This window comes from Sorghum bicolor, chromosome 5 (genome assembly GCF_000003195.3).
Source record: "Sorghum bicolor cultivar BTx623 chromosome 5, Sorghum_bicolor_NCBIv3, whole genome shotgun sequence".
Taxonomy (NCBI): domain Eukaryota; kingdom Viridiplantae; phylum Streptophyta; class Magnoliopsida; order Poales; family Poaceae; genus Sorghum; species Sorghum bicolor.
The window spans coordinates 67,086,741-67,099,314 of record NC_012874.2 but is presented as its reverse complement, the minus strand read 5'-3'; the positions used below and the strand labels follow the sequence as shown (position 1 = coordinate 67,099,314).

At 39.6% G+C, this 12,574-nt stretch overlaps 1 protein-coding gene and 1 pseudogene across 1 annotated transcript; one reads left to right on the top strand and one right to left on the bottom strand.

Annotated features, from left to right (window-relative positions):
• Positions 1,851-2,792, top strand: LOC8079098 (annotated as a pseudogene).
• Positions 6,283-8,394, bottom strand: LOC8077678 (patatin-like protein 1). Its single transcript, XM_002449807.2, has 3 exons — positions 7,923-8,394; positions 6,851-7,505; positions 6,283-6,751 (listed from the first exon to the last, which is right to left on the bottom strand). Exons 1-3 carry the CDS (start codon positions 8,255-8,257, stop codon positions 6,524-6,526), a joined length of 1,218 nt encoding a protein of 405 aa, XP_002449852.1. The 5' UTR covers positions 8,258-8,394; the 3' UTR covers positions 6,283-6,523.

Here is a 12,574-nt window from a genome sequence, read left to right as displayed (position 1 = left end):
GTGCATATGTTTTTTAACTAGAACCCAAATTGTGCATGACACTATAATACAACATGCAGGGAAATATTTGGAGCCCATGAACTTAACAACACCATGATCATTAAATCATAAGACCCTTTCAGTAACAATTTAGATGTTGGTAAAAATGAACTACGAAACTTCTTGGCCAATGGATTGCAAATTCCTTCTATGTGTAGCATGTGACAAATGGCATTCTTTTAAATGACAATTCTCAAAAGATAAGAAGTTCATTACAAACATGATGGTTTACTAGGCGTATCTCAAAACACTAGAACCACCGTAGCCTGCAGTCACGTTTCATAAAAAATAGAAGGAATATCTTATCATATCTAATGAGCACCCATGACACAAATTGCATAAAGTCATGCAATTAATTCCTTCATAAATAAAAAAGGAATAGCAACGAAATCTATGAAAAGTTTTTTCCCTCGTTTCGATTAGGAGTGAATTGAAGTTATTCTTTTTTAATCCTTTAGCCATATAGAATATCCTTAGCCCAGAATTTGTGCCTAGCCCTCGCGATTTAGCATAGTAGCCTAATGTTCTCGATGTTCTTTGGGACGAGATTCAACTCATGTGTAGGGAAAGCCAAAATATCTTTACCTAGACTATGATGAATTGAATATGTGCCCAAGGCACATTGTTCTAGCAAAAAAGTATGTGAAGGAGTGTGTTGTCATCGAACTTCAAGTTAGGGTGCTGTAGTTTTACAATAGAAAAAATCAATCCTGGCCCCATCTTAGCCAAGCTTTTCTTGAGGTTTTTGCAGCATTTCTGAGAACAGTTTAGATTATTGATCATGTTGTCTTTCTGCTTGAAAGAATCTATGCCTTTGAGCTCTAACTTATATGTAAGATATCTAGGAGGATGGCCACAGTCCTCTTCGTCTGTATATTGAAGCTTAGACTCGTATTGTAGGTAGTCGAAGGAAGAAAAGTTGCATAAAATTTGTCATTGTCTATTCAATATGGAAACAAGTTAACTTTGACATTTATAAATCTAGATGTAAATTAATTTGAATCAATAGCTATAATTGAATAAATACTCCCTCCACTCTAGTTTATTACATGCTCTACGTTTTCGCTAAGTTAACTCCCCTAACTTTCACTTAATTCCTAGAAAATCTATCCAAAATTTTGACAATCAAGTTTTATCATTGAATTATTTATGATAGATGTCATGATAGTGCTTTTTCTCATCAAAGTTTATTTAAAACTTGTTGATGGTTATACAATATTGGGTATAGACAATTCAAAAATAAATTGTAATAAGGAACACAGGGAGTGTGTGGCAACTACCATGTTTAGCTATAACCATTCAAATTTTATAAATTTTATGTGTACATAATGGTATTTTTATTTAGTCTCGATCTTTAGCATTTGTTCATTCATTGGGTAACTTCTCACCTGATTACCGTGCTATCTTCAACCATGGTACAATACCATAAGAACGTCCGTTGATAAAGGCTTTGATCCACATGAGCAAGTCATAACTTTACATAATCGCCATGTATATAAAGTGGACATTTATGATGTGGCTATGATTGTAACATGCGTAAAGGTGAAATGATCATGCATGTCATTTCTATTGTATCGAAAGAACTCCAATAGAAAACAACAAGTTTCTCTTGTACATAGTGAAAATTGTCTTTCATACATAGGCCATATAATCCAACGAAATTAATAACTAAATGTCAAAATCGACTAGGTGCCATATCATCTATAGCTTATCCGTTGTTTGGAAAAAGCCAAAATCTAAATAGATATACATGAGCCCTCACTTGTATAAATAGGCCCCCAATCAATAGTTAATCCATCACCCATAACGCTGAGAGCTATCAGAAATATACCAAGGGAAACAAACTATCAACGTCCTCACAACAATGGCAACCATGATATTTGCCTTCCTTGCGCTCCTTGCTCTTTCAGTGAGCACAACAACTGCGGTCATTATTCCACAGTGCTCACTTGCTCCTAATGCTATTATTTCACAGTTCCTCCCACCATTTACTCCTATGGGATTCGAACACCCAGCTCTACAGGCCTACAGACTACAGCAAGCGCTTGCGAATAGCATTTTACAACAACCATTTGCCCAATTGCAACAGCAATCCTCGGCCCATCTAACCGTACAGACCATCGCAGCGCAGCAGCAGCAACAGTTCCTACTAGCACTCAAACAACTAGCCCTGGCGAACCCTGTGGCCTACTTGCAACAACAGCTACTTGCATCCAACCCACTAGCTCTAGTGAACAATGCTGCATACCTGCAACAACAACTGCAACAGGTCCTGCCAGTGATCAGTCAGGTAGCCTTGGCGAACCCTGCCGCCTACCTGCAACAACAACAACTTGCATACAACCCACTGGTTACGGCCAACGCTGCTGCATACTTGCAACAACAGCAGCTGCAACAAATCCTACCAGCACTCAGTTAACTAGCCTTGAGGAACCCAGCCGCCTACTTGCAACAACAACAGCTGCTTCCATTGAACCAACTCGCTATGACGAACACTGCCACATACCTACAACAACAACAGCTGCTTCGTGTTAATCCAGTGGTAGCTGCTAACCCATTGGCTGCTGCCTTCCTACAACAGCAACAATTGTTGCCATTCAATCAGATATCTTTGATGAACCCTGCCTTGTCATGGCAGCAACCCATCGTTGGAGGTGCCATTTTCTAGATTACATATGAGTTGTACTTCATAACAAAGCTCTCATATCGGTGTGTGCAACATCCAATAAATAATCAATATATTGTTTGAGAATAATTTTGAGTCTATTTCTTAAGAGTGTTCTTCGTATATACATTTGAAAAAATCAAATCAAAATTAAAGATACATGCTTGGTTAATATGTAGACAATACCGCATTACTTCACCATGCCAAAGATGTGCCAGCTTGAACCGCTTGAATGTACTTGTTTAGATGTCTGCTTTTGTGTTTATAAGATAGATGTGACTGTATGCACTTGTACTTGAGTACTTGAATCTGTGATATGTTCTTGAGAAAGTGATTGGCACATATGATTTGACCGTGACCACTCAAATCAGGTGCACGTATACCAAACAAAACATAATATAAGTTCATGAGTGAACCTATATGTGTATCCAAAGTTGTTCGCGCGAAGTCTTACCTCTTAGTTATTGTTTTTAGTAAATATTTGGTGCATATGTTTTTAACTAGAACCCAAATTGTGCATGACCCTATAATACAACATGTAGGGAAATATTTGGAGCCCATGAAGTTAACAACAACATGATCATTAAATTAGAAGACCCTATCAGTAACAATTTAGATGTTGGTAACAATGAAGTACGAAACTTCTTGGCCAATGGATTTCAAATTCCTTCTATGTGTAGCACGTGACAAATGGCATGATTTTAAATGTCAATTCTCAAAAATTAAGTTCATTACAAACATGATGGTTTACTAGGCATATCTCAAAACACTAGAACCACCATAGCCTACACTCACGTTTCATAAAAAATAGAAGGAATACCTTATCATATCTAATGAGCACCCATGACACAAATTTCATAAAGTCATGCAATTAATTCCTTCATAAATAAAAAAGGAATAGTAACGAAATCCATGAAAAGTTTTTTCCCTCGTTTCGATTAGGAGTCAATTGAAGTTATTCTTTTTAAATCTTTTAGACATATTGAATAATCTTAGCCTAGAATTTGTGCCTAGTCCTCGCAATTAAGCGTACCAGCCTAATGTTCTTGATGTTCTTTGGGACAAGATTCAACTCATGTGTAGGGAAAGCCAAAATATCTTTACGTAGACTATGATGAATTGAATGTGTGCCCAAGGCATATTGTTCTAGCAAAACAGTATATGAAGGAGTGTGTTGTCATGGAACTTCAAGTTAGGTTGTTGTAGTTTTACGACAGAAAAAATCAATCCTGACCCCATCTTAGCCAAGCTTTTCTCAAGGTTTTTGAAGCACTGCTGAGAACAGTTTAGATTATTGATCATGTTGTCTTTCTGCTTGTAAGGATCTATGTCTTTGGGCTCTAACTTATATGTAAGATAGCTAGGAGGATGTCCACAGTCCTCTTCGTCTGTATATTGAAGCTTAGACTCGTATTTTAGGTAGTGGAAGGAAGAAAAGTTGCACAAATTTGTCATTGTCTATTCTATATGGAAACAAGTTAAGTTTGACATTTATAAAAGCTAGATGTAAATTAGTTTGAATCAATAGCTATAGTTGAACAAATACTTCCTCCACTCTAGTTTATTACATGCCCTAGGTTTTTGCTAAGTTAACTCCCCTAACTTTCACTTAATTTCTAAAAAATCTATCCAAAATTTTGAACATCAAGTTTTTTCATTGAATTATTTATGATAGATGTCATGATAGTGATTTTTCTTATCAAAGTTTATTTAAAACTTTCTGATAGTTATACAATATTGGGTATAGACAATTCAAAAATAAATTGTAATAAGGAACAGAGGGAGTGCGTGGCCAACTACCATGTTTAGCTATAAGCATTCGAATTTTATAATTTCTATGTGTACATAATGGTATTTTTATTTAGTATCGATCATTAGCATTTGTTCATTCATTGAGTAACTTCTCACCTAACTACCGTGCTATCTTCAACCATGAGTACAATACTATAAGAACGTCTGTTAATAAATGCTTTGATCCACATGAGCAAGTCATAACTTTACATACTCGCCATGTCCATAAAGTAGACATTTATGACATGGCTAAGGTTGTAACATGTGTAAAGGTGAAGTGATCATGCATGTTATTTCTATTGTATCAAAAAAAACTTTGATAGAAAACAACAAATTTTCCTTGTACATAGTGGAAATTGTCTTCCATACACAGACCATATAATCCAACGAAATTAATAACTAAATGTCAAAATTGACTAGGTGCCATGTCATCTATAGCTTATCTGTTGTTTGGAAAAAGCCAAAATCTAAACAAATATACATGAGCCCTCACTTGTATAAATAGCCCCCCAATAAATAGTTAATCCATCGCCCATAACGCTGAGAAACATACCAAGTGAAACGAACTATCAATGTCCTCACAACAATGGCTACAAAGATATTTGCCTTCCTTGCGCTCCTTGCTCTTTCATTGAGCACTACAACTGCAGTCATTATTCTGCAGTGCTCACTTGTTCCTAATGCTATTATTTCACAGTTCCTCCCATCATTTACTCCTGTGGGATTCGAACACCCAGCTCTACAGGCCTACAGACTACAGCAGGTGCTTGCGAATAGCATCTTACAACAACCATTTGTCCAATTGCAACAACAATCCTCGGCCCATCTAACCGTACAGACCATCGCAGCGTAGCAGCAGCAACAGTTCGTACCAGCACTCAGCCAACTAGCCCTGGCGAACTCTCCACCTTCATCCGCGATCTCTAATTTTCAATATGTTAGTCATGATATTTGCAATATTTATCACTAGTCCGAGTAGCGGTAAAATTGCACACGTGCACTATGCCACCACAATTTTGATCATATTTTTATCGATTAAATTAAACACTAAAATGCCTAAATTTCTAACATTATTTAATAAGACTACAAATATCCCCTTAATGTTTGGATAAAAAACAAGATAATTATGAGATGGTCGTGTGATGACTTGCCGGCATCAATAGCTCATTCGATGTACTTTGTTTTAGAAGTTAAAATTCAAACTAGGTATTAAAAATTTAGTATGAAAATGACAAATTTCAGCTACACTAAAAGATGAATTTTCTTATGATTATAGCGAAAACAAGACCATAATCACCTTTTTCTTTGGATCACCCATTCTGGGGCAAGTCCCTAGTCCCTTATTTTCCCTTAATACATACCAGTTATTTGCAAGATAAACTGAGTACCGACTCACTGCTGCAATATGCGCTCAGCACAAAATTATATACTCCACACAAATGTAGATTACACCAACATTTCCAACATAAAAACAGTCTTGATCTCAAACTGGGTGACGACAAAAGATGTGGACGCTCCAACCTCCTCCAATGATGAAGCCAGGTTGTCTCAGAATACGGTTCGTACAACTGATCATCCGCCCTTTGCATGTGCCAATCCAACCTTCAATTTTTTTTTGCCAAGAAATTCGTCACCAATTTGATTGTATGTGCCAACATGTGAAGATTCTTATCTGTATGTCTATTAACTAGTATCATATCATTGCTGTCATCATCGATAAGATTGCGATATATCCAGAAATGACGGTGCTTGCATCACGCAGAATTATTAGACTAAACAACCGCGCATCAAAACGAGATGATTCTTTTGAGATCGTAGACAAACAAATGATTGAACTTACATCTTTATTGGTGCATATACATGTATGTTGCTTGATTAATGACTAGCTACCAATACCATGCATCTATCTGAGGCACATTGCTAGCTAGTCTAGGTACATGACCACCCATCAATGCAATCTGCCGATCCCTTGGCTGAATTTGCTGGCAAGCGCCAGCCATGCTGTAGCTGAGAGATAGCGAGTGGGAGTCAGAGATTGCTCTTGCGTAGCTTGCGCTCGTCAGAGAGTTTCTTGGCGAAGTGCGCTAGCGCCTCTGCATTTGTGCCCTCACCGGAACAGGACTCGTACACCCCAGTGTCGATGTTCACTCTCGCCACTGGCTTCTTGAGCAGCTCCTGGCCGATCCCGATCAGAGACTCCATGTTCTCCTTGGTCGCGATGTCCACTGACGATGTGTCCCCAGTCAAAGTATCATCCTACATCCATCCGTCCATATATAGCATCGATCATCGTCAATTTTACATATATCAAGAACAAGTTATAATGCTTTATTCTATCCTACAAATTTAATCTACCTGAATCCGAAGGTAGTTCTTCTCACAGTGCAGGGCCTCAAAGAGCACGGCCGCATGGATGTCAACCATGTCAGAACTGGCATGGGAGAAGATGTCGATGATCGGAGTGAATCCACCGTTGTAGAGCCACTGAATCAGTCCCCATTTCGCGCACTGCGGCGCGGTGTACTTCTCGGCCTGCTTGGCCGACCCAGTCCCAACAGAGATGATGAGGTAGTTGGTGTACTCGGTGGGCCTGCCGGCGTTGAAGTCGGGGTTGCGGCGGAGCACCTCCTTGGTGAGCATGGACATGGCGACCATGGTGGGGTTGTTGGCCGCGACGCCGCCGTCGACGAGGTGGAACTCCCGGGACCTGCCGTCGGTGGCCTCCGTCTTGAAGAAGTGCGCGGGGAAATAGGTGGGCGCCGCCGACGTGCTGATGCAGATGTCGGAGAGGTGCGCGTTCTTGAGCGTGTCGGCCTTGGCCTCGTACGTGGAGAAGATGATGGGCTGCAGGTACTTGACGTCGAACGCCGGCACGATGATGTTGGTGACCGTGTCCGCCACCTTGACGTCGTGGGTGAGGCTCTTGATCTTGTCGTGCAGGAACACGCCGTCGTACTTGGGACCCCGAACCAAGCCCAGCAGGTTCCTCACCGGCGTCAGAAACCCGGCCCTGCAGTGCACCACCAGTCCACCATAAATCACCACACAGACCTTGTTTAGGTCTCAAAAAGTAACCAAAAAAATTTAAGATTCTCTGTCATATCGAATCTTGCGGCACATGCATTAGCATTAAATATAGATGAAAACAAAAATTAATTATACAGTTTCCTATAATTTGCGAGACAAAATTTTAAATCTAGTTAGTTTATGATTGGACAATATTTATAAAATATAAATGAAAGTGCGCTAGAGTGAACAGGGCTACAGTGTAAATTCGGCTGTCCCGTTAGGTAGGAAGAGTTGGTGGATACTAGATGCCATGCGACTTGTTGTAAGGGACACGAGGAACAGATGCATGGACGAAAGTGACATCCACCAAAGGAAGGAAGAACAGGTGGATGAACAGATGAGAACGGTGTTTCTATACTTTTTCTGTGGGAAAATTTTGGGGCCGTTCTCGAGGTAGAAGGTGGTGAGGTCCTTGGCGGAGAACAGCGGCCGGTTGTTGTCGTCGGGCGCCGCCAGCATCGACGTGAGCAGGGCGCCGGTGCTCGTCCCGGCGATCACGTCGAAGTAGTCGGCAATCCGAGCATCTGGGCCGTCCAGCTCCTGCAGCTTGGCCTCGAGGTGTGCGATGATGGTCGCCGGGATGAGGCCGCGGATGCCGCCGCCATCGATGCTGAGAATCGTGATGAGCTTCCCGGTCGATGGCGGCGGCTGCGGCACGGTGGTGCAGTTGGCCGTGCCGTTGTTGCTCGCCATGTGTCTGAAACTTAACTGGATAAGAGAGATAGATCGCTATGAAGTGGCTATGGAGGACTAGAAGAGAATCCGAGGAAGGAGTGCTCCTCGCTTCTGTAGGTGTGTGTGCGTTTGTGTTTCTTGGATTCGCAGGCTCTCTGGCAAGCTATTTATATTCCGATAAGATGGTCATAACAGAGTATGAACGGTGAAAATGACTACTACTAGTTTTGGCTCAGTTTGCTGTGCTTCACGTTTTTAAAGCGTACCACTTGTTAATTTCTCTGTTTCTAAGTCATAAGCCGTCAGCTGTGATAGGGCTTTCTCACTTTCCTGACATGCTTTTCCCATGTTCCGTGGCTTCAAGTTCCTACTGGCCGTGTGACCTTGGAAAGTTGGAATAGGGTTGATAAGGATGAGAAGAAAGTGTTACAGAATATGATTGCTTCCGATGTGGACGATGGTCATCACCAGTAGTAATTTAATTGTCAAAGTTTCGCCCAAGAGTTTCATGTAATCAAAGTAGCAGGCATGCAGCATGGACAAAACCTTTGTTAGGTTTCCGTTCTCGCTTCTGCATAAGAAATGCCAGCTCACGGTTAATATTTCTGGGTACAAATAACAATAGACGAAGATAACACACGTTCGGGAACTGCGCGACCCACCTCCCACCCCACACTCATCATCTCTGCCTTCCACCCCATTGTGCTCCACCATCGTCACCCTCAACCCCCCCCCCCCCAACCCCCGCCACCGCAGGTGCTAGGGTTCGCGGCCCTAGCGTGCAGGTTCTCCAACAAACCCTAGCACCCGATGTGGCCACCTTCTTCCCCTCCCCCTTTTCATTAGAACTCCGCCCTTGCCATGCTCCCCAACGACACCGAGACGCCCTCGCCCCTCCTTGACTTGATCACCTCCAACACCGCTAGGGCCCCGAACTGCCCAGCCTTCTTCTTGACCACCTAGAGGGTCTACTTTCCTCAGTCGGCCCCTTCTATGCCTGCCGAAATTGTTGAAGAAAGAGAGGCGCCACTCGCTAGAACCCTAGCTAGCCACCGGAACCGTAGCTGGAGTTGGGGAAGAAGGCTAGGGCGCGGTCGGGCGTGGGTGAGTGGGCAACGGGCTACGGGCGCGAGCAAGGGCATCAGGAGCACGCTTGTGGGCAAGGGGAAAAGCCCGCGCGAGGTGGAAGATGGGTCATGTGCTCCCACTATCGCAGCTTGTCGCTTAATTGAGTTTGCAAATAATAATGTTTCAAGATTAAAAAAGATAACCAATATCTAGGATAGTGCTAATATACTAATGAATCGAGAATCTAATGTACTACTCTGTTCCATAAAAAGAGCCGCTATGAGACTCTTGTCGGTCAAACTTTTTTAAGTTTGTAGAGTTTGTAAAAAATATTAGAAATATTTATATCTCTAAATAAGTTTATTATAAAAATATATTCAACGATATAATACTAATTATGTATTAATTTTTTATTTCAATATATATTTAGTCAAAGTTAAAAAATATTTAACTTCTTAGAAGAATGACACTTTTTATAAGATGGAGTGAGTATTAAACAACACAGATCGAGAGGGTTTTCTCTAACTATTTACAGGTTAGTTGTACTATTAACAACACAGATCGAGAGCGTACAAATAATAATGTTTCAAGATACACAACGATAAGCAATATGTGGGACACTGCTAACGTACTCGTACATCTAGAAGCTGACTTGTTAACAACACATATTGAGGGGGACTTAGGACTTGTTTACTTCCAAGTTGTAAAGTTTTTTTTGTGTTATATCGGATGTTATATGGTGGTGTCGTATAAGGTGTTCGGACACTAATAAAAAACAAATTATAGAATCCATCAGTAAACTGTGAGATAAATTTATTAAGGCTAATTAATCTATCATTACCACATATGTTACTGTAGTAATTAGTGTTTAATCATAGACTAATTAGGCTTAAAAGATTCATATCAAAAAGTACTTGCAATCTGTTAAATTAATTATTTTTTATCTATATTTAATGTTTTATACATGTGTACAAACATTCGATACAATAAGATATTACTTGCAATCTATTAAATTAGTTATTTTTTATCTATATTTTAATATTCCATATAGTGTCCCATAGCTTTGTACCCGACGTTTTCCCGATGTATATAATGCTGGGGTGGCCCATACCCCCCACATGCCTAGATGTACTATTTGTTGAGGTGTAATCATAGGTGAGTTGAGAAATGTAACTTTTTTTGTGTGTACAGGAGCAAAGTATGGACATTATCGGAGTCCAGGAATGATGCGGTCTTCAACAAGTTCATGGCTTCCCCTTCTTTTTGGTCACACACAAGGCGATTATGTTGATGATCAAGACGTGGATACCTGAAAATCTCGAGAAACTAAATTACATCTCTCACATTAGTTATATGTAACTATGTATATATCTCTCACAAGTTACAAGTTATAGATATGTCTCTCACATAGTTATATGTAACTATAAGAGATGTAGTATTGTGAATGATCTTTTTGTGGAGCGTAGTTGGGGTTGTTTTTGTGTTAGTTTCTGTTTTGGTTGAAGTCTCCCTTGAACTGTTGATGTTAGTGGTTTATTTGGCGCCAGTTCTGTTAGTGTAGCGAAGTTTATTTTTCTGCACTTGTAACCTAGTATAAACCCTGGTTCAGGATCGGAGGTTCATTTAGCCTTTCTAACAAAGCTGGGTTGGGTCTTTGATCTAAAAGTTGACTGTACTATTAACAATCTTGCCACTTACTACAACAGCCTGGACTAGCAAACAGAGTGTCTATATATATATATATATATATATATATATATATATATATATATATATATATATATATATATATATATATATATATAGACAAGTGCTATTCTACACCGAACTGTTATACTGAGCAAAATTCAGTATCGTTCAGTATTCATATTTTAATATTGTTCAGTATATCATGGTCCTGGGTGTTGGACGGGATGATACTGAAGGTTCTCCAGCATTGCTCAGTATTTTTTCTACTCAGTTTTGACTTGCGGTGTAGAATAATATTCTACACCTAGGGTGTGTATATATATATATCCTTTCTACACGTATGTGTAGTTACTCTCATCTTCAATAAACTACATTGTGTATGTATTCATACTTGTTTATCGGTTTGAGTATGTTTATATACTCATATTAAGATACTCTAGATCTTACCACGCGAAATTTTTTTTAAAAAAAATATATTTTAAATATATTACTAAAATGTCACTACTATATCAATAAGTATAACCATATACTCTATGTATGCATGCATACTTAACATATATATCACTCTAGATGGTTTAGTATGATCATATACTTTGTCTATATACATTTCGTTCGGTCATATACACCTTAAATCTAGAGATATATAGATGAGAGAAACTATATATATATATATATATATATATATATATATATATATATATATATTCTTAATGAGGTGAACAGCTCGCTAGTATATATGTCTGATTATTAATGAAAATTCTACCTTTCGCCCTACATTTGCTTGTGTAGATATATTGTGATCTTCCATAAAGCTAGGTGTCACCAAAACAAGGTTAATTGCTGTCTAAGAACAAGCACATAATCCGCGCGCACATGTCAAATGGCACTAGTTGAGAAATTGCTACTGTCAATTTTTTTTTTATCTAGTATAAACAGTGAACATTTGTGCTGACTCGTGAGGCTACACCGTTGCAGATAGTCATGATTGGCTCTGCATGTTGCACGGTTCTGGTATTAAATTGAATTCCAGCTCACCATTTTTTGTCGCATACACGACCCTGAGGTGATGCATGAATAGTTATTGTTTTGGGGGCAAGATGCATGAATATGCTAATCAGCTTGAAGGTGACTTGAAAGGGACGACTGATAAGAGCGTGAGGACAGAAACACAAGGACCTTACTGAACTTCATTGTTCTAGCTAGTGTCATATTACCAACTAAGGAGTTGTTTGGCAGGACTTCTCTTCGGCTCCGCCTCTGGCTCCTCCAGAGGAGCTTTGCGAAACGTTTTTGTGAAAAAGCCGTTTTTAAGTAAAAAACAGAGAAACCAGAGTCATTTTGGCGAAGTCATATATTATGGCTTCTCCAAAACGGCTCTAGCTCAGAAGGCTCTTAGGAGAAGCCTTGCCAAACAGACCAGTTCTTGTTTCCTAGTTTGTCCACTTTAACTTGCTTTTACTGACTACACTTTAAGATTTTTTTGTGACTAATTTGTGTAGCCTTTGCTTTTTTTTTCCCTAGATAAGCAAAGGTTAAATGATAGAATTGCCTCAAGGTTATACAGTTAGTTTACGGTTT